The 22,184-nt window shown below is 46.1% G+C and overlaps 1 protein-coding gene across 11 annotated transcripts in view; it reads right to left on the reverse strand.

Annotated features, from left to right (window-relative positions):
* Positions 1-9,473: 9,473 nt before the first annotated feature.
* MGAT4C (MGAT4 family member C) overlaps positions 9,474-22,184 on the reverse strand; it is a 586,007-nt gene continuing 573,296 nt past the window's right edge. For all 11 annotated transcript variants that reach the window (XM_053254490.1, XM_053254487.1, XM_053254492.1 and 8 more), the window contains 2 exons: positions 18,645-18,792; positions 9,474-11,239 (listed from right to left, as the gene is read on the reverse strand). In XM_053254490.1, coding sequence (XP_053110465.1) covers positions 10,083-11,239; positions 18,645-18,792 — 1,305 coding nt within the window. In that variant the 3' untranslated portion in view covers positions 9,474-10,082. The remainder of the gene's footprint in view (positions 11,240-18,644; positions 18,793-22,184) is intronic.

Here is a 22,184-nt window from a genome sequence, read left to right on the forward strand (position 1 = left end):
ATTTATTTTTGAAATGAACAAAACAGAATTGTTTTAAGCACAGAACATGTAGTTCACTCATCTAAGCCTTCTAAATTACACATTGCTTTGCTTACAGGGACATATTAAAACTTGGTATTTGTTGTACAGCTTGTGCTGATGCAAAATGTATCTTGGAAAACATAACAACTTATAATATATCCAGCAGACAATTTTTCAACACTATCTTTCCCTTATTTTCAAGATAAGCTTTCACTATTCAGTACTCTCTGTTCTAATTCCTTTGTCACTAATATTTAACAACCACAGAGACAAAAAAGAACTGAATGTATAAGAATTACGTTGGGCCATAACATTGGCTGGGTAATATAGAGCAGGGATTCTCAACCTTGGGTTCCTCAAAATGTGTTTGGACTACAACACAATGTGTCTGAAGATGATGGGAGCTGTAGTCCGACAACATCTGAGAACCCAAAGTTGGGAACCCATGACTTAGAAGATAAGTTTTAAAAGCTAGCTTTTTACGTATATTTAGAAATACTTTGGTTTAAGCATAGAAGGTATTTTTTAATTTAGACAGATTATGGAGCTGTTTGAATATCAGAAGTTATTTAAATATGTTGTTTCTACTGGGATTGAAGACATGGGCTCTTGTTAAAGAATAAGTGGGGAGTAAACAAAGCTTCTTCTCTTTGGGAAGGTGAAGCTTTTGTGGATGTTGCAGTGCTTCTCAGAGGATCATTGATGGAGTGCTGCTGCTTGGAATAGGCCTTTGCCAAACCACCATCTAAAGTTAGCAGGATTTATGAGTCAGGAAGGCAACTGGGCTGCGACTTCTTGCAGCCACATGTATAATCTAGCCTTCTGAAATAGCCTTGCTGGTACATACAGTACAGTATTCCACTTCATTTCCCATTGGCGCGTTTGGTCAGTACAGGCATTCTTTCTGTTTTTACTTCTTTTTTTGCCACTTTATGCAAATGTCACCGACATTTGCAATTACCAAGGACTGACCACAACATTCCTAAGTGTACTAGTACAAGAATCTATTGTGCTTCCTGTCATAAACTGAGGCTTGGGAAATGAAGCCTACTTAGAGTAAAACCTTCAAGTAGGGAGGGAGGAATGAAAGAAAGACAAGATAAGTCCCGGAGGCGCTTCACACAACACGTGTGAAGCGCCTGAGTGGGTTCTGTGGGGAGGGCGGGCTTAGCCCACTCTCCCCACAGACAAGCAGCCACCCGTAGCTGGGCAGCCAGATTGGCCACCCACATGGCTGCTGGCTCCATTACGGAGCCGGCAGAGGCTGTGGGGATCAGGGGCTGTGCAGCCCCCGGAAGTTCCAGGATGCCCCATGCGAGCGCTCAGGGCATCCTGGAGAACCCCAAACCCAGGAGGCTACTTGTAGATCTCCTGGTCAAGGGTCTACTTGTGTGTTGCTGTGCACCACAGCAAGACACAAGCAACAAAATGAGGTTAATGGCACGCCCGCTCCATTAACTTCATTTAAGGGGAGGATGCTTTAGGCAAGCTAGCTGCCTTGGGAGCACTGGGCTCTCCTGTGATCCCGGTGATTCCCACGACCACTGGAAAGCAGGCTATGCTCCCTTAACCTGTTTTCCAGTGATCGTGGGAATAGCTTTTCTGCCTTTGGCAATCTTTTATGCGATATGTAGGGTGAATTAATTCGGACGACATATAGGATGTACAGTATTCAGATGTTGCTTATTGGGAAGAAATCCAAAAAGTAGTCAAAACTACTCCCAGTGAGAATCCACAAGCTCTATTTCCTGGGCAAAAACTGTTACAGCTGCTCTGACCAATTAGAGCCATACTACACACTGATGTCGTTCACACAATCAAAAACTATGTTCTACCCAGGGTTGGGAATGGTGTGTGTTCCCAATTTTCCATTGTGTGGAAGCAAGGTAAGAAGAAGATCCCAGTAGAAGTGATTGTGGAAGCAAGGTAGGAAGAAAACCTGGGTAGCTTTTCCTCCATCCTTGCTTCCACGCAGTCACTTCTACCCAGGTTTTCCTCTTACCTTGCTTCCACACACCTGAAAATTAGGAGCACACACAGCCTGGGTAGAACATAGTTTTTGATTGTGGGAATGACTTCAGTTTCTATTAAAGTCATCCAGTCTGAGTGAAGAAAAACCCACTACTCCATGAGGCAAACCATTTCACTGTCTTCTAGACAGTAGGGGTGTGCATGGAACTGGCTGGTCCAGTTCAGTTTGAGTCCGAACTGGACCCAAATTGGGCCAGTTGGGTACATCACTCTCTCGAATCCCCTCCCCCCAGTTTGGTCCAGTTCGGGGGGGGCGGGTTTCATGTTTTAAAAATAAAATAAAATTTAATTTTGTATTTCCACTTACCCCCTCTGGGGGAGTTGTCCGAGGCAGCGGGGGAGGGGGGGTTGTCCATTAACAATAATAATAATAATTTGATTTCTATACCGCCCTTCCAAAAATGGCTCAGGGCGGTTTACAAAGAGAAATAACAAATAAATAAGATGGCTCCCTGTCCCCAAAGGGCTCACATTCTAAAAAGAAACATAAGACACACACCAGCAACAGTCACTGGAAGTACTCTGCTGGGGGTAGATAGGGCCAGTTACTCTCCCCCTCCTAAATAAAGAGAATCACCACGGTAAAAGCTGCCTCTTTGCCCAGTTAGCAGGGGTTGAGGTTACCCCTCCCCCTACCTGCCTCCCTTATTTAAGAAATCACTCTTCAGCCTTTCCCCCTCGGTGCGGTGGTCATTTTGGAGGCCACCGCACCTGCACAATAGGCCTCTCTGCATGGCCTAGGTCACAACCTTTTTGCCCATCCCTACCAGAAAGTCCTCCTCAGATATTTATCCTGTCCCCCATGCATAAAGTGAACATGTTTACAGCATGGGTGACAAGCTCTGTCCCCTGCATAGGCACATTCTTAGACAACCAGAGGGCAGTGCTGAATCTCTGGAGAAGGGTTAAGCCTTCTTGGATTCTTACAGCCCCCAAAGGACGAATCTTACCTACGCACCTAGGCACACAGTTCCATTTGTTGAAAAACTGAACACGCTTCTCATTTCATCGTCATATAAACAATGAAGGCTTAACTTTCAAGTAATGAAGACAGTCTTCCACACTGTCAGTTAAATCAATATTAGAATGGAAGTTATTTACTGTTGCTTCCATAGAGATTTATCACTGTTACTGTCACAATTGACATCACTTGTCACGATGAAGCCCACCTCCAGGATTAGGCTTAGGAATGTCAATTTCACAGTTCATGTACAATGACAACGGCTTCCAGCTCAATAAAATAAAATATCACTGCTGGCTTTCCCCCTTTTATTTCTTGTTCTCCTCCCTGCCCCCCCCCCCTCGCCCTTTGTTTTGTTTTAAAAAATGATATCAAATTATCTTCTGTGGGAAACAAAATTTGGAAACTGTTGGGCAAAGGTAGAAACTACTTTTCAAAAGGTGCCTTCCATCCATCTGGAATCCTGAACTGACATTCTGAAAAGAATTCCATTCACAGATCAGCTCTTCTAAAAGCTGGTGTTTGCCCATTCGGTCCAATAGCAGGAACAACTTCATTTGTGCAATGGTATGCAGAGTGGTTCCGTGTGTCAGAAGGAAAGCTAGAAGAAGAGAAGAGGAAAGCTAACAGCAATAAGGCAGAGAACAGGCAGACAAACTGCTGAAAAGCAGAATATAAATATTCGTCATATTCGTATTCATACTGCAGACAAGGCAAGATCCAGGGAGCCTGGATGCTGAGAACCAGTTCTGGGGAATAGTCAGAGCTCTACAGCAGAAAACAGAAACTGTTGACCAACTTACCATAGGCTTCTTTTTCCACTGGATGCTGGGAGGCTGGAGTCTAAGAAAACTTTGCGAGGGAGGGGGTATTGGTGTTGGAAGTGAAGGACTATGTGCTGTCTCTTGTCTCAAAGACAGTGAAGGACAGACTAGTGAGTCAGAGGGCTAGAGGGTCAAGACATTGGTCATCTCTTCTCTACTGCTCTGACACTATCCCTTTGGAACGTAGTTTGCTACTCTCAGGGGACTTCCTTCCAGCCAGCCACTTCCTTCCTCTCTCCCTTCTCTTCTTGTTCCTTCTACCTTGCAACATGCAAGCTCCTCTCCCCTGCACCATGTGTGCAGAGATGCAGAATCCATCTGCATCCAGCTAGATAGATAGATTAGAGATCCTAACTCCTCACTTTCCTGTCCAGAATGGAGTTCTTTAATAAATGCCATATATATTGATTTGAAACTATGAACTGGCTCCAAGTTACTTTACTCTCAGCATACATGCATGCCTAACCAAATTCCTCTGTGTTGTGCCTGTGTGCACTCTGCTATAATGAAAAAGGGATTCTCTTACCAGAGAGAATTCCCAACAATTGGAGGGTTAGAGAGTTCCTTCCCCAGTAGCAACCTCTATTTGGTCCAACAAACCCAGAAAACATATGATTAAGCCAAGTGAGGCATCCATTGTTGAAATCAGGAGCAGTAAGCATAGAAAGCCCTCTGAAGACTTAGCAGGCCTTTCTGCTTTGCACTGCCAACAGAATAGAAAACCTCATGATGTCAGTTGCTGCCCTCTGATTGCCCATGAAGGAACAGGCAGTGGACCCAGCCCTACTGCTGAAGCAGCTGTAGTTACAGGATCATAAAGTGTGCTTTGCAGAATGGCACATTCACGGATAGCAGCCCCTATAGGCACAGTTCTCTATTGTTTCCAGGCCTGCTAGTTTCCAGCAGCTGCTAGAAGCGATAGACCTGTCCTCATGGAGGACAGATCTATCATTGGCTACTACTGAGAGCTATAGACCACCTCCAGCCTCAGAGGCAAGATGGCTCTAAATACCAGTTGCAGAGGAGTAGCAGTAGGAAAGAGGGCATGCCCTCAGCTCTTGCCTGTGGGCTGCCCAGATTCCCAGAGGCATCTGGTGGGCCATTGTGTGAAGCAGGATGCTGGATTAGATGGGCCTTGGGACTGATCCAGCTGGGCTTTTCTTATGTTTTTATGTTCTTAAAAGGTAAATGGATCCACACAACCAGAAAAAACAAACAAAATAGGAGAGCTCTCCTCTCCTCCTATCTTGGTTAAGAGCAGGGAACAAAAGCTCGGTCACCCTGTTTTGAGCAATCTGGGTTGGAGAAATTTGCGTGGGTTCTCACAATCGTGCAAAACAGAGTAGCCAAGCACCTAACCTGATTTTAATGGTTGTGTGAATAGGCCTCCTGTGTAGCCATAACACAACACTTCACCAGCATCAGACTATTAGATATTAAGGTCATGCACATGACCATAATAAGGGCATGGTGGTGGGAGGCAAAAATGGGTCTATATTACCTCCAGGTGATCTCTCTTCTCCTCTTCAGTGTGTCATCATGTGCCCACATGATCCACACTGCTCCATGCAGCGTGGATCTCTGGAGTCTGGGACTCCCCCCACCCCAGCATCCAGGAATCCGGTACGCTGCCGCCCCGAAGGGCTTTGAAAAACATGGACACCGGCAGGATAAAAGTGACCGGAGGAGTAAGTGCACCCTCCTCTGCTCTTAAAGATAGACCCCCGCTGCCTTCGAGCCTGCCCAACACGGTTCCATGCACATCCCTACACTGCACCACGTGCATGGAACCGCGGTGGGCAGGCTCGAAGGCAGCGGGGATCTATCTTTAAGAGTGGAGGAGGGTGAACTTACCCCTCCTGTCACATTTATCCTGCCGGCATCCATGTTTTTCAAAGCCCATCGGGGTGGCAGCGTACCTTCCTGCCGCCCCATTGCCCTCGTCTTCCAGATATGACCGGAAGTCGCTGACGCACCTGCGCACAGATCTGTGCTGGTGTGCGCAGACGTGTTGGTGACTTCCAGTCATATCCAGACGAAGAGGCAACGGGGCGGCAGAGAGGTACGCTGCCACGCTAGTGGGCTTTGAAAAACATGGACGCCGGCGGGGGGGGGAGTGACGAGAGGGGTAAGTGCACCCTCCTCCACTCTTAAAGATAGAGTCCTGCCGCCTTTGAACCATCAGAGCTGCTGGTTCTTTGAACCAGTTGGAGGCCCATAAAGGGGGCCTCCAAAGTAGGGCCTTCACATCCCTACTGCAGTGCAGTGGGGGATTTCCCCCAGAAGTGTACAGATATCTATACACTCGTACAGCATAATGTCTGAATCAGGCTTTGGATGACAACTATACTAGAGTGACAAACTGTGACGAGGGCAGAAGATTTAAAAAGTGGCATAAAAGTGTGATGTCTGTAGGAATACCCCCTCTCAAACAAAAGCTGTTATATCTAGCATGACATTTCTGCTGTATTTTACACTAAGCAGGATCCCACCCCGCTCAGTTAATTCAACCACCTATGATTTAATCAACAACACCATCAGCATGCAAACTGAGAAAACAGCAGTGAAGGACTAGTTTCTCGGTAAGTGAAAGAAGCAACGGACCCAATGATCTGCATGATCTAGCAGAACAAATGACAGGAAACATTTCACATAGTGCTGCTGCAATTTGACATCCCCACAATATTGGTGTGTGAGAGTTTTTAGGATTTTGGAAGGAGAATTTTACTGGCGGAAGCGGCAGGGTTCCTCTCAGTGGTTCCCACCATTTCCCTCAAAGCCTGAGAAAGACATCATATGAAGATGTAGCGTGGCTCTGATGGGGACGTTGGCGGGGGGCGGGGGCATGGTGGTTGCCTGAGGGGAAAAAAGGTGGTCCCCAGTACTGGTGTTTGGAGCAGCCATTTCCCTTCAGAAGCAAATCTGAGGGGGGAGAGCTGATCTTGTGGAAGTGGGCATAAATTGTCTCCATTTACAAAAATATATTTTTAACATTTGTATTCTGCTCTACCTCCAAGGAGCCCAGAACAGTGTACATTGCTAAATTTCTCCTCTCAACAACCCTGAGAAGTAGGTTAGGCACAGAGAGAAGTGACTGGCCCAGACTCACCCAGCAAGTATCATGGCTGAATGGAGATTTGAACTCGGGTGTACCAGGTCCTAGTCCAGCACTCAAACCATGCTGGTTCCCATTGCTAAGCAGGGTTCACCTTGGTTTGCATATGCATGAACAGCTACTTGTGAGCACTGTCTTCTGTAAGTTAGTCCCCTTAGGGGATGAGACTGCAGCTCAGTGGTAGAGCATCTGCTTACATGCAGAAGATCCCAGGTGCAGTCCATGGCATCTCCAAGTAGGGCTGTGAGAGACTTTTGCCAGAAACCTTGGGAACCCACTGCCAGTCACTGTAGACCAGGCTTGCTCAACTTAGGCCCCCCAGCTGTTTTTGGACTAAAACTCCCATAATCCCCAGCCACAGTGGCCAATAGCCAGGGATTATGGGAGTTGTGGGCAAACATTTGCAGGAGGGCTGAAGTTGAGCAGCCCTGCTGTAGACAATACTGAGCTAGAGCTAACGATGGGCTGACTCAGTATAAGGTAGTTCCCTATGTTCCTATGTAATGGTATGGCAGCACATAACATCATTCTCAAAGGCTTCTGGGTTGGGGTGAAGAACTGGTGGCCTCTAGCTCTCAGTCTTCAGGTGGAGTGCTACCATTACTTGTGAAAGTCAATAGTGGTAGAAGAAGTATGCTGGGTAACAGTATGTGCTGGGAAAACTACTGAAATCCAAGTCAGAATAAGTCCATTCCCCTACTAACTGAGCAAAGAGCAAAGGGTAGATTCTCTTTATTTAACAGGGGGGAGCAACTGGCCCTATCCATCCCCAGCACAGCATCCCTCCAGTGGCTGTTGCTGGTGTCGATCTTACATTTCTTTTTTAGATTGTGAGCCCTTTGGGGATGGGGAGACATATTTGTTTGTTTGTTTGTTTGTTTGTTTGTTTATATTCTCACTATAAACCGCTTTGGGAACTTTTGTTGAAAGGCAGTGTACTAATATTCACAATAGAAGTTTTCTGACACTTTCAGTTCAGCTCAGATTTCACACGGAAATAGTACTTAAATATTTGCTACTTTGAAGTGACTTGTTGTGGAGACATTGGGGGTATACACATGTACTATAAATAATAAATAATATAAAAATATTGCTGAGAAAAGAGATGCCTACTACAAACACCTCCATTGGTAGATCTTCCAGTGGCAACAAAATGGCACAATCCATTGGAACATTTTCCCCTGTAAGCATCATTACAATGAACCAGACACAAAAACCAGAGCCCAATGGCCACAGCTCAAAACCATTTGGGCACCCACTGTGAGCAGGTAGCTCACTTGGCCAGGGCCTGAGGTTCCCAGTTCTAACTCTGGTGGCCCTGTCCTTAGACACCATGAGAACTGGTCTTGTGGTAGCAAGCATAACTTGTCCCTTAGCTAAGCAGAGTTCACTCTGGTTGCATATGAAAGGGAGACTAGAAGTGTGAGCACTGTAAGATATTCCTCTTAGGGGATGGTGCCACTCTTGGAAGAGCATCTCAGCTCAAAGTTCCTTCCCTGGCATCTCCAAGATAGGGCTGAGAGAGATTCCTGCCTGTAACTTTGAAGAAGCCACTGCCAGTCTGTGTAGACAATACTGAGTGAGATGGACCTATGGTCTGACTCAGTATATGGCAGCTTCCTATGTTTCTATGACAGCATATCCTATTGGGAAAGGCTATAGCTTAGTGATAGAATGTATGTTTTTGTATGCAGAATATCCCAAATCACATCTATGGTGTCTCCAGGTTAATTGGACTTAGTACCAGTGCTGAGAAAAGTTTCTGCTTGAGTCCTTAGAGAGCCACTGTCATTGAAGTATGGACAAAGGAGACCAGTGGTCTGGCTCGGTTAAGGCAAATTCATATGTTATTCAGATGCTAGGGCCATGCTGCTCATATGGCCCTATCCAACCCTAGCACAGTGTCCCTCCAGTGGCTGTTGCTGGTGTCTCTCTTATGATTCTTTTTTAGATTGTGAGCCCTTTAGGGACAGGAAGCCATTTTATTTATTTATTTATATCTATGTAAATGGCTTTGGGAACTTCTGTTGAAAAGCGGTATATAAATATTTGTCATATTTGTATGATGCTAAACTATTATAATCACTACTCAAGAATCCGCCATATACATCCACTGCATGTACAAAGGATTCCTTGAACTGAAAAAAAATGGAGTCCCCTTCTAATGTGGAATTATCTATGCGCATTGCAACCTCACAGAGCTTTGAACTGTACCTGGAGTGCCAAAGTCCACAAGCATATCCATCCCACCAAAAGAACTCCATCATCACTTCATACCACCATAATTCTTCTGCTTCTGCAGCTCTGCTCTCATCATCACAGAACACCCCTTTCACATGATGGTGGCATAGAATAATGAAAGTTACTGCCTTCATAGGAAAGAATATTTCACTTAGAATTCATGGAGCCTCAGTGTGGGGAAATCTGATGACACGGGATTAGTGCATCATTTCAGGACTATGAGTCCTGGTAGAATGATAAATGTTCATTGAGATCAAGAACAGTGGAAACACTCACTGAGTTCTACAGAATGATCATTACAGATTTATAACAGTACATGTATTTTCATTTAAAATGGAAATTGGGTATCAACACAGCTTCCTTACAGTGCTCACAGTAGAGAATACTGACTGCATTAACAGGACTTTTCTTCAAAATCAAAGCAGCCTTCAGAACAAAACAAGCCACCCACCACTGTACAAACACAAACCACCATCACATTTTTAATTTATATGTGGACACGATGGAGTCAAATTCTTTTGACAATATACTGGCAAAGGCCTACAAAACCTTTAAATAATGAAACAGCATTTGCTTTGTTTAGTATGTTGGTTCTTCCCAAAGGGGAGATGAAACAACAGAGAAGTGGATTTGGAGATTGAGAGATGGACGAGATTGCACTTCCTATAAAATTCAAACATTCCAACAAACTAGTCATTTTATATTGCCTGACTGAACGAGTAAAAAATAGATTGCTTTTGTTTGTTTTGTGATTCCCTAGGTTGCCAATGTCAGTAGCAAAGGATCAGAAAAAAAGTCAGTCGTCTTAGGGAAAGGCACCATTTGGGATCCAAGTGATGGTGCTTACTTCTCTGTGAAGGAAGGGAAAACCTACTGCTGTAGATTTGCCTTATTGACTTGGCGGCTGTGAAGTCCATATGCTAATGCTCCTAATGATCAACCATTCCTTTTGACTTTTGGTAACAAGTATTCTCATACAGTTAATCTCAAAAAGAACTTTGTGCTCCACATCTGTAATTTCCAAGTTTCCATTTTTAAACTCCCCCAGTCGCAAGTATGTAGTACATTGTCTTCCTTTTTTTCCCCCAACAATTTTTCCCCCAACTTCTAGAGCCCCGTGATGCAGGATATCATTTTGTCTGTCTTCTGTCCCAGTGACAACTTTAATTCTATTAATTTTAACAGACTTTTCAAAGACAATCACATAGAAATCTCCAGTCGAGGGTGCTTTGCCCCAGAAGTATTCGTCAACGCTACTGTAAGCCTTGCTTGCCTCATAGTTTTCAAAGACATTCATGTTGGTGTGAAGGTTGGCAGGTGGATTGTCAGGGATGTCGAATGAATCCTCTTCAAAGTCATCATCTTTTAATTTATTTTCAGCTCCCTTATAAGATGAATAATATCCCATGTGCTGGAAGAGAGACGGTTTGAAACGTATCACATCCTTCTGAGCCAGGAGCCCACGGAAATGTATCAGCAGCCAATCACAAGGCATTTCCTGGTAGAACATCAGCAAAAAATGGGCCAGACGGGGGAGGTCATTAGAATGGTATAACTTCCCAATGTAGCCCAGTTTGGAAAATTCTAATGTCACCCAGTAGGTTCCTTCCCGTGAAGTTATTACCTTTTTAACAACTGTCAAGAAATTTTTTGCACACCGAACATCATCTTCTAACATCATGTAATAATCAGAAAGGTTAGCACAGAAGTTAAGCAAGAATGCGTAATCTACATTTTGCTTTGAGCGGAATTTGACCCGATCTTCTGGGTCATTATAATTTCTCTTAAGGCCATCCAATGCTGGGTAGTATTCTTCTGGTGTATGAATCACCATTAACCTGCCAGCAATTACATGGTGAGCAAATTTCTGTGAAATATCTTGAACCATCCCATCACACCAGGATGAATCAAATTCTGCCAGATGCACCACCACGGCAATTTCCTTCAGTTCTTCATAACTCGACTGCTCAAATATGGACTTGATTGTCTCCAGCAAATAATTTCCCTTTTTCCGTTTGACTGAGGATAGTCCAATGGTCAGATACCCTGTATCAGTGAAAAAAAATCAAGCTTTTTTAGGAGTTATGGCAATGACATGAAAAAAAGACTTATCATTTCATTCAAAGTAAACATATCTGAATGATTTTTAAAGGTGCCTTCTAGAGAAGGGATGCTCAACTTCGGCCTTCCTGCAGATGTTGGCCTACAACTCCCATGAGCCCCTGGAGGCGCAGTGGTAAAAACTGCCGCCCTGTAACCAGAAGGTTACAAGTTCGATTCTGACCAGGGGCTCAAGGTTGACTCAGCCTTCCATCCTTCCGAGGTCGGTAAAATGAGTACCCAGAATGTTGGGGGGCAATATGCTAAATCATTGTAAACCGCTTAGAGAGCTTCCAGCTATAGAGCGGTATATAAATGTAAGTGCTATTGCTATTGCTATTGCTATAACCCCTAGCTATTGGCCACTGTGGCTGGGGATTATGGGAGTTGTAGTCCAAAAACAGCTGGGGGGGCTAAGTTGAGCAGGCCTGGTCTAGAGGGCACTTATAGGCACAACCAAAGATTTGGATGTTCAGTAGGACTATTTTTCTTTGAATAGCAATCCTTCCCCATGCCACCCCACAAAATAAACATTTGAAATGATCCTGGTTTTGTGTTTGTGTTAAAGTGGGACAGTGAGAACTGCTGTTTTGGGTTTTTTTTTAAAAAAAATCATGTAGCTGCACAATGCATACTGCATCAATTTTTGGACTGCAGAATACATATTAACTAATCTGTATGGGGAAAGAGCAGGCTTTGTACCTTCTTTTTTTTTTAAAAAAAGATGTATTGGGAGCATATTGAAGCTATTGCATTAAACATCAGTTGTTAACTGCAAGAAGCAGTGTGAAATGGACTAAAAGCCAGGAGGGATGTGCACAAAGATGCCGGCAGGAAAAATATATTTAAAATATTAATGCTGTACAATCTGTCAGAGGAATGGGATTTTAAAGTTATGGCTCACAAATGGTTTACTCAGTCCATTAGGGAATAAAGTACAATGAGTCACCTCCTTTTGAAATATTTTTATTCTTTTGGAAAAAGGAATGGCATGATTCAGTCAAAGTTAAGAACTTTTAAGCTGTATTGATTTCAGTTGGAGGGCAAGCCCGTGCTTAATATTTTTTTCTCCCAAACCTATGGAGTTTAAATATGCTTAAACTGGCCTCAATTCTACCAAAGGGATATATTTTGAGCTGGCCTGAACAAATGGCTTGGATAAGACTGGCTGGCACCTCAAATCTTGATCATCAAAATTGCTAACAAAACAGATTGTCAGGTCTGCCGCTTTCTTCTCTGCTGTTCAATACTTGTCTCCACTTATTTTTAGGAACATAGGAAGTTGTTTTGAATGTTTAGGAACACAGGAAACTAATACTGAGTCAGATCATTGGTCCATCTTGCTCAGTAATGTTTACATTGAATGGTAGCAACTCTCCAGGATTTCAGGCAGGAATCTCTCCGAGCCTTACTTGGAGATGCCAAGGAGTGAACCTGGGGCTTTCTGTATGCAAGCAGATGCTCTACCACTGAGGTACGGCCTTATCCCCTAAGGGGATTATCTTAAAGCAGACAGCATTCACATATAGTTATCCATCCAATGCAAAACAGGGTGGAACCTGCTTAGCAAAGGGAGCAAATTCACTGCAGGGACAGCTCTCCTCCCTGCCCCACCCCAACTCACAATTTGTGTTGCTTGCCACTGGATGACACTGCCATCATAGGACCCCTGAGAGCCTAGAAATATTAGACACATATCTGGGGAAGGAACATAGCTCAGAAAAGCATCTGCTTTGTATGTGGAAGGTCCCAGGTTCAATCCCTGACATCTCCAGACAGGGCTGGGAAAAACTCATTTGAAACCCTGAAGAACCACTGCCAGTCAGTGCACATTAGGAATGTGTGAACCTGCTCAATCTTGAGCTGGTTCACGCTTGAACTGATTCGGTTCAAGGTTGAGCCAGATCCCCAGGCCAGTTCATGACCTGGGTCACACAAAGAGCCTGTGCGCATGTGTGGTGACCCCAAAATGGCCACCACGTGTGCAAACAGGGTCAAAACGCCTCTGAAACAGGCTGAAACGGCCCATGGGGAGATGTGGGGATGCCAGCGGGGGAGGAGGAGCCTCTGGAGACCTCTCCATGATTGCAGCAGCACCCATCTGAGAAGTCCTCAGAGGTCAACCTTCTTTAAAACCAAATGTATTGGCACTCGGCACACCTGAACCGGGCCTGAACTGGTTCAAATTCGAACCCAACTGGGGTCCCCATTCCAGGGTGCCAAAACCAAACATGCCTGGCCCAGTTCAAATCCAGTTTGGATTCGAACTGAACCAGGCAAACTGGTTTTGTGCACATCCCTATTGCACATGTCATTGAGTTAGCAGGCCTGCACAACATAAGGCCCAGGGGCCAGATTCGGCCCACAGGGACTATTTTACTGGGCCCCAGTATCCTGCAGCAACACAGGAGCTGAAAACTGCCTTATAGAGCCATCCTATGCATGGTTTCTCAGAAATATGTACCGTGGTGTACCCAGTGAGGCTTACTCCCATGTAAGCATGCCTAGGATTACAGCCTGAAAGTAATGACAATTTAGGGAGAGGAGAAGAGTTGGCATTTATTTGAGGCTGGCATGCACTCCAGGGGCCCCACTGACTGAGCAGGGACAGGACCTATTTTCTGGCCACTATTTCTTGGTTAAAACTATGGGTCTGTTGACAGGGGGAATAGATCCACAAGTAACTAATGATATTTTTAATGTGCTAAAAATTGACCTCGGCCCTTACACGCCAAGTTGTGTATGGTTCTGGCCCACTAGGGCATTTGAATTGTGTAGCCCTGAGTTAGATGTACTAAGAGTCTGATTTAGAATACGGCAGTGTCCTTATGTAACTAATTATGTCCTAGAATGCTTGCTAAAATCCAGATAGAATTAGAGATGATGATTGTGAGGCATTCTTCAGTGTCTATAACCCTTCGTGCACTGCCATTCATCAAGGGAATAACAGATATGTGTAACAGATATGTGGCCCCAAAGTTTTCCACCTGTAGCATACTAGAATACCTTTAACTGTGCCTAAATTCCATAGTATTTGAAGCAGCTTGCTCTCAGGTAAGTGTGCACTGTCCTCTGCCTATATGAAAAAACACTATAAGGATAGGCACATGAGCAGCCTAACCAGGGGCATAGCAAGGTTGGAGTGGGCCCAGAGACAAGATTTTAAAATGCCCCCCCCCCGAAGCTCAGCTCATGTAACTCCAGGTCTTAACACTCACATCCATTCCAGAGGATGAATACAACTGAAGGAAGCCTGGGTGGGTACGTGGCTGGGGGAGTCAGTCATGTGACTTGCCTCTGGGGGGCCCCCAAGGCAGTGGGCCCCCAGACAACTGTCTCCCCTTGCCCTATTATAGTTATGCCCCTGAGCCTAACCCAGGCTAGGTCAGCCCAGCCTGGGTTGGGCTGTTTGGGTGCAGCGCCAAGATTGACCAAGATCCTCGCTTTGCCCTGCCGCCTAATGCCACTTTTTATCCTGGCTGTTAGCCAGGGCTAGAGACATGAGCACACCCTTAACCCTGGTTCTGGGGTCATGTGGATGCTCAGGTTGCCCACAGCCCGAGCATGCATAGAATTGGGTGGCAAGAGGACCCAACTCTCAAGGGATTCCCCAGTGCACTGTGCTCATCACGTGGTGCGTGGGATTCCTGGAGGCCGGCACTTCTTGTCCTAGCCTCCAGTGATCCATGCTGTCCGGAGCAGTGTGGATGCACCTGCAGAGCACCAAAGAAATAACCACCAATTGTCTGGGATGAAGGTAAGCTGGATCTTGCCTCCCCCTCCTGCCCTCTCTGCTATTCACACATCCTTATGTGAATAGCCTTTATATCTTAAAGCAATGTTTCTTCCAGGCATCAGGCTTCTTAGGAAATTGTAGTACAAAACATTCACAGATGGGATTGCACCCCAAGTAGTACAACATTCCATCAACCCTGTTTATTGCAACCACATACATACCAGACTTGACTAGCCCAATGCTATGAACCTCTCTGTCATGGCTGTGGCTTCCAGAACCCTAACCACAACACAGCAGTTTCTTTCTTTGTTGCTGTAGATCTAGGGTTTGTGCGGGGCGGGGGGAGGAGTTGAATGGTTTTGATTAAAATCTGAGCCTGTATCTGAGACTCCCATGATAAGCTCCTGAGTATTATATTTTGGATCCAACAGCATTGGATACATTGGTAATGATAATTACCACAGAACTACCATAAAACCTTTTATGGGTAGTTGTTTCTTCTGGTGCTTATGCTAGAATCACTAGAAATATTTTCCAGAAGGAAGCAATTTCCCTTTTTTTTCACATTTCTTGGGATTCAACCAGCCATTTTTTACACCAGCCATATATACATATAGTTCTCTTAAACATACCCATCACTAATCCCATGTGCGGCAGCTCTTGTGAGAGTTTGCGAGCGAGCTGCTGGGGGAAAGCGAATGGGCAGGCTAATGGCCAACAGGCCGAGAGAAAGTGGTGCTGGGGAAAGTGGTGGCTGGGGAAGCGTTAAAGTGGTGGTGGGGATGTGGGAAAGTGGCGGCAGGGCAGGAAAGCAGCAGGGGAGGTGGTAGGGGAATCAGGGAAGTGGTGGGGGTGAGAAAGTGGGGGGAGGTGGTCTCAATAGGGGAGGCATGAAAGTGGGAGGGGGAGGAAAGCGGCAGCTGAAATGGGCTGAGAATGGGGAAGAGCTGAGGGGAAGGGAAGGGGAGAGGATGGGGGAGGGCTGAGAACGAGGGAGGGGGCTGAGAATGGGGGAGACAAGAGGTCTGGGGGAGGGCCAAGAAAGATGGGGGGAAGGAGGGGGGAGAACTAGAGGGGCAGATTCTCTGTGCCTGGGCCAGCTAGTTTTTTCTAATAAGAGATGATGTAGGCTTTTCTTGGGAAGCAAGGTAGCCCTGATCAGCAGGAGCAGGGAACAATATACTACAGAACCTTTGTTCCTTGAAGTCCAGCAACATCACAAGTTATCTTCATTCTCGACTTGGTCTTAAGCCCTGGCATTCTGATATGCAGTGTGGTGCAGTAGCTTAGATGATGTGGGAACTGGCATGTTCAAACCCATACTTAGCTATTGGATGGTTTGGAGGCTTGTGGACAAAGAACCTCCTCTCCCTACTTCCCATGATTCATTTGAGGGGGAAATAAACTAGTCCTCTGTTTCAGTCCGCTTCTTGAAGGAAAGGTAAGAGGTTGTATGTTAAGTCTTTGCAAGGTAAAAAGAGAGAGAATAAAACCTTGGGATCTACTGTAAAGATTAGGACAATCAGTTATTCTAAAGTTGCTCTACATGAAGGTTGACTAATTTGCTACTTTTGATAGGTGAATTCCTAATCTAATTCCACCCAAGGAATGGTATACTGTCCCCCCCTTTTTTTGCACTGCATCAACCTGAATCCAAGACTAGTTTTCCCCCCCCAAGTACTTTGTCCACCTTAAGTGGCACAGCAGGGAAATGCTTGACCAACAAGCAGAAGGTGGCTGGTTCGAATCCCCACTGGTACTATATCGGGCAACAGTGTTAGAGGAAGATGCTGAAAGGCATCATCTCATACTGCACGGGAGGAGGCAATGGTAAACCCCTCCTGTATTCTACCAAAGAAAACTACAGGGCTCTGTCTGTGAGCACCAGGAGTCAAAATTGACTTGACAATGGGCGGGGGAGGGGGGCATCACAAATTCAGAGTCCTCTTACATTTGGGTAAATATATCCTCTATTTAACTTCTGTTTTTAAGGTGGGGGGGTCTCGTCTTAAATTCAGAGTTGTCATCTTTTCAGGTAAAGATGGCATTTCTATCCACATATTCAATCAATGGGCAGAGGCAAGCAGAATTGCAGCCACTCCTTTACCTTTGTGTATCTGCCAGCCTTGCCTCCCCCACACACTGGGCAGAAGAACAGGCCCCATTTGGATTCAAACCCAAATGTCTCCAAAGTAAAATTCAGATGTGAATGTCAGAGTTTTTCTGAGGAGAAACTGAAATATGAAGAGAATTTGAGGATTTTCCCCAAGGAGAAATCTTGGAGAATTTTCTGTTTTTCCACATCCCTGCCCTAGACACACAAGGCCTGTACATGCAGTCAGAAACCTTGACTTAGATACCATGCAGCCAGCGACTCACCCAAGAGGGATGCCGTCTCACTGGTTCTGTGGTTCTCAGCAGCTCGTCCACACTTCTCGGGCAGGCTCGGGAGGCTCCGTGGGCGTGATATGTTGTGTCACTTTTGTTATACCCAACTCCCAGCATTCTCAATGAGAAACGGTCACCACAGCAGTGGTGCAATGTGTCATTGCCATAAAGCCTCCCCTGCCTACGCCAGAAGCATGGATGAGCTGTTGAGAGACACAAAGCCAGCAAACCCTCTCGGATACACTGTTCACTCTGCGATATCTAAGGCCGTGACTTCTCAGTCAATTGTACAGTTTTATGTGTGTACATTTGCAGTATATTAGGGATGCGCTCAAACCTGTTTGGAGGCCCTTTTACGGGCCTCTGAACAGGTTCAAACACCGGGCGGCTCAAAGGGTTTGAAGGTTTGTGTGTGTGGGAGAAATAACTTTAAGGATGGGGGAGGGTGCACTTACCCCGCTGCCAGCACTCGCTTAAAAACCAGTCTGTACCTCCCTGCCAGCCTGTCCACTCCCCTGACCATAAGTGACTGGAAGTAGTGAGTGTGCATGTTGGGCATGTGCACGCACACATCGTGCTATTTCCAGTCCGAGGAGCAGACGGGGTGGCAGAGAGGTACGCTGCCACCCTGCCGGGTTGGTTTTTAAGCAAGCGCTGGTGGGGAAATGCGGTGTGTGTGTGGGGGGGGTACGTGCACCTTCCCCTGCTCTTAAAGTTATCCCCCCACCGCCTTCGAACCGGCCCCTGCCAATTCCATGCACATCCCTAATTCTTACATTTTGCTTAACATGTGGAGCGAAGGGCATGGCCAGGGGCATGATCCTGTTCACCTCCCTAAACTGCATGGACCTGTTCACCCCCTATACTGGTGTGGAGGAAAGTATGAGAAGAAAGTTACGGAAATGTTGGAGCCTCTTCCTTTGTTCTTGCTTTCTGTAAGGTCTGTGGAAAAGAAGAGCTGATTAATGTAATACTCAGTTAAATCTTCCACTGAGCTCTTTTTAAGAGCTCAGTGAGAAGTATATAGGATTTTAGGGTGCAATCCTGAAATCATTTGCTCACTATTATTTGTCATCATATCAATGGTAGTACTTGGCCAGATACTGATATCTGGGTTAGAGCCTTATCTTATTTTGGAAAACGTGGTAAATTTTTCTGTGCTTGCTACAATTAGAACAGACAAGAATCTTGCTTTGGTTAATTAAATTGAAACTTTCAGATACTTACTTTTTCTCAGCAAAGGTGTGCCAGCCAGATAGCGATAGGAAACATTTATTGATCCTGAGAAATTGGACAGATCTTTAAAAGTGTGAACATATCTCTCTGGGTTTAATTGATGAGTGGCTGTTTCTCTGATTAACTGTTTGTCTCCTTCCTAGCAGTTGGAAGAGAAAAGGAAAACATCACACACACACACACAAACACACACACACCAGCTGTTATTGTGAGGGCAGGGTAAAAATAGAGACACAACCACAGTCTTGCTTATCACAGATAATTTCCCTGCAGAAAGTGCTCACAGTTTGCTCTGTATGCTGTCCCCAATCCAGCTGCAGCTAATTCTAACAACTGGCAGTTCCAGATGCTGATCTGCATTCACATTTGCATTAAAAGAAATTGCCAGAAAATTCATCAGGGCTCGATAGGGATGGGTGTTTGCATCTCGAGGTGCACCTGAATCTACAACTAACACATTCCTTGTCCCCAGACCCCGACCCAAAAGAGACACAGAGACTTGTTTTCATGGGGAAAGGGCCACAACTTTATTAAGCAACACAAAAGGCATAGCGAACTGTAAACAGGGTGATAATCACCACCCAACCACAACAGTGCGGGCCTACTAAGGCCGGGTAAGGAAACCACTATCCTGTCCGCACCTTACAGGGCGACACACCCTGGCTCAGGAAACAGGCAGGTATAAAACCTGCCCCTCCCCCTCAAAGCCAACCCCCTTCCTTAAAAGGGGGCCTGCATACTTCTAGGCCTTTGCCCACCCCAGACCGCTCAGCCCAAGGGTTAGCGAAGTCCTGAAGCCGGTTTCCTGGCCAACCAATTCTCCCCGGGCCGCACAAACCACAGGGGAGCGATTGACCAGTCCACCTCTTAATTATCCAAAGGTGCTCACCGAAGGTACCCCCCCAGCCCGCACTGTTCCTGCCACACAGGGAGGTTAGCCTAGCTTGACCTCCCTGCCCCACACCCCTCCAAAAACTCAACAAGCCCCATCCGAATGTTCTGCAAATAGAGGTCACAACCAGCCTCTGATAAATGTACCCCATCAGGGCGAAAAAGCTGTGGAAAATGGGCAGAAATACCAGGTTGCCCCAGCACCACCCCACCATCGGCCACAACCAATCTGCCAATGGCAGCAGATGCCTTGCAGCGCGCCCTTTCTATGCCACCCACACACTGCACCCCTACCACTCTCTACGCTGCAGCTAGCTGACCCACACTATGCACAAGCCAGGAAGCAAACCCTTCAGGGTCGAAAAATCGGATGAGGCTTGTTGAACAAGCGAGAGGCCAGTTCGCTTGCCTAAATCATTCTCCCCCAGGTGAAGAAGAAGAACATCCGACCCAGGAAAACTACCTAAATGATCCCATATGGCTGGGAGCAACTGGCTCCACACCATACCCTGCAAACCCAACCAGTAAACTGAGACCCGTCTTCCCAAACCAAGTTGGGTGCCCCACTGGGAGGTGCTGGCTCTCTTGAATGCCCAAAAGACCAACGAATGGCCGCAGATCAGGACACGAACAGAAGCCGCCGCTCCACCAGCACCTGCCAAGAAATAAACTGGTCAGATACCAAGGCTCTGACCCCACCTAGCGCACATAGCGCCGTACTGCCTTGGACCTCCACCGGCCAATCCTCTGCACCTCTTCCTCCCTAAACCCCAAACGGCTAGCCGTGGTAGCCGCCCCAATACGAAAGGAATGTAACGTCAGCCCCAAGGTTGCAACACCAGCAGTTGCCAATGCCCTCTGCAACACTGCCAGGAACTGGTATTGGGTCAGGGAAGCCCCGCCCTCATGAACAAAAAGGGGGCCCCCTTCATAGGGGCCCATTCCAACAGACTGTTGCAAGGCCACCACAAGGCAAAGGGTAGAATCAACGGCTGCACAAAGCCTTACCATATGCCCCCTACCACGCTGGTCCATCTTGGAGAAGCGCAACAGAATGTGCGCCTCCCCATCTCCGAAGGACAGATCAGTGAAACGCAAGCACCGATCTGTGGCTGAAAACCTACTCCGAGGTAGCAACTCCCCAGGCCGAAAAGCCCCCCAAAAGGCCACCAGCACTGCCACTCAAAAAAGGCTAACCTCCCACTGAGACCCACAGCAACCTTGCAGCCGCCCACACAAAACAGTCAGCAGGTCCAAGGTGAATGGCTGCCTGCGATACTTTGCTGGAGGAAGTCCCCTAGACCAGCCCTCCAGCATCCTCTTAACCCTGGGGTCACCAGTACAATCTCCAACCCCCCGTGCCTGCGCCACAAAGGACAGAGCCGATACATAGCCACCAAAAGCGAACACGGCCCGACACGAACCCCGCAACTATACCTTTGGGGCCGAGTGTAGAGGGGCTGGGACAAATCGCCCTCCCCTCTGCACATGGCCAAGGGGAGGGGCATTCTTGCTGCAATGGAGCACAAATGTACTGGTTGTGAATTAGTCTCACAACTCATCTCCCCCTGTACAGAGCCTTCACATTACTCTGAGTAAGTTCCTCTGGTGTCAGTAGTACCCTCTGTCCTTCTCCTATTTCCATCTCCATGCCTTCAGTCATATTGCTTCTTCTGCATGAGCAGTCTCTGCTTCTCTGTTTATCTTCCTAGTCTGCTTCCTGTTCCTCCTTGCAGTTCAAAGTGATAGATTGCATGCTTGGGATGTGTGTGTGAGTGTAAGGGGGGGCTATTATATAAATTAGAATGGAGAGGTTATCAATAGGATTTTGGAGGAGGTAAATTTTGTTGTAAACATTAATTAAAATCCCATCTGATTAAGACGGTAGATAGACTTTTCTTGAGCCTAGAAGTCTGTTAAAAACTGGAGTTCCTTCTCAAAATACCTCAGAATTTTGATAATGTATTTCCTCAGAATACATTATCCCACCATATTGCTATCTTTATTGTTACAGTTTTTAAAAAAAGTTTTCTTCAGCATTCTGCAGAAAAAGTAGAGTCTACGGCTCACAAAAAGTGCCCAGTGTGATTCCACTAAAACAGGTTCTTGATATGCAAGCTGTATGGAAGCTGCCAAGATGTTTCATATGCACTTCCTTTGCAAGTGTCACCTTCAATACAACTCAAAACTATTCTTCATCTACCCGTATTGCAGTCATACTTCTCAGCTACTTTGCTGTAGTCTCTCAAATGAGATTCTGCTCTAAAATGGAGGTTTGTCTGCTTTTTTCCATGGCAGCCTCAAAGGCGTAAGCACTTTTCAGCATCTTTGATGAAGTCACAGTACTAAGATACATGCAACACATTATGAATATGACCAAGAATTCAATGGTTGACATCCTGACCAATACAGTGCTGGCACTAGAGGAAAGGAGTGTTTTTTTACTGCCATCCCTTCCCTCTAAAGCCCACTGTGCCTCCTGAAAATATGTCCCTGAGGGACATGAGACCCTAAGGGACATATTTTTGAGACACACAGTGGGCCTGGTTCGTGGGGCCTGGTTCAGTGGGTCTGGTGACACACAGTGGGCTTCAGAGGTAAGGGGAGATCAGCTAGAATTAGAATTAGGGGTGTGCACAG

This window comes from Hemicordylus capensis, chromosome 5 (genome assembly GCF_027244095.1).
Source record: "Hemicordylus capensis ecotype Gifberg chromosome 5, rHemCap1.1.pri, whole genome shotgun sequence".
NCBI classification, from domain to species: Eukaryota; Metazoa; Chordata; class Lepidosauria; order Squamata; family Cordylidae; genus Hemicordylus; species Hemicordylus capensis.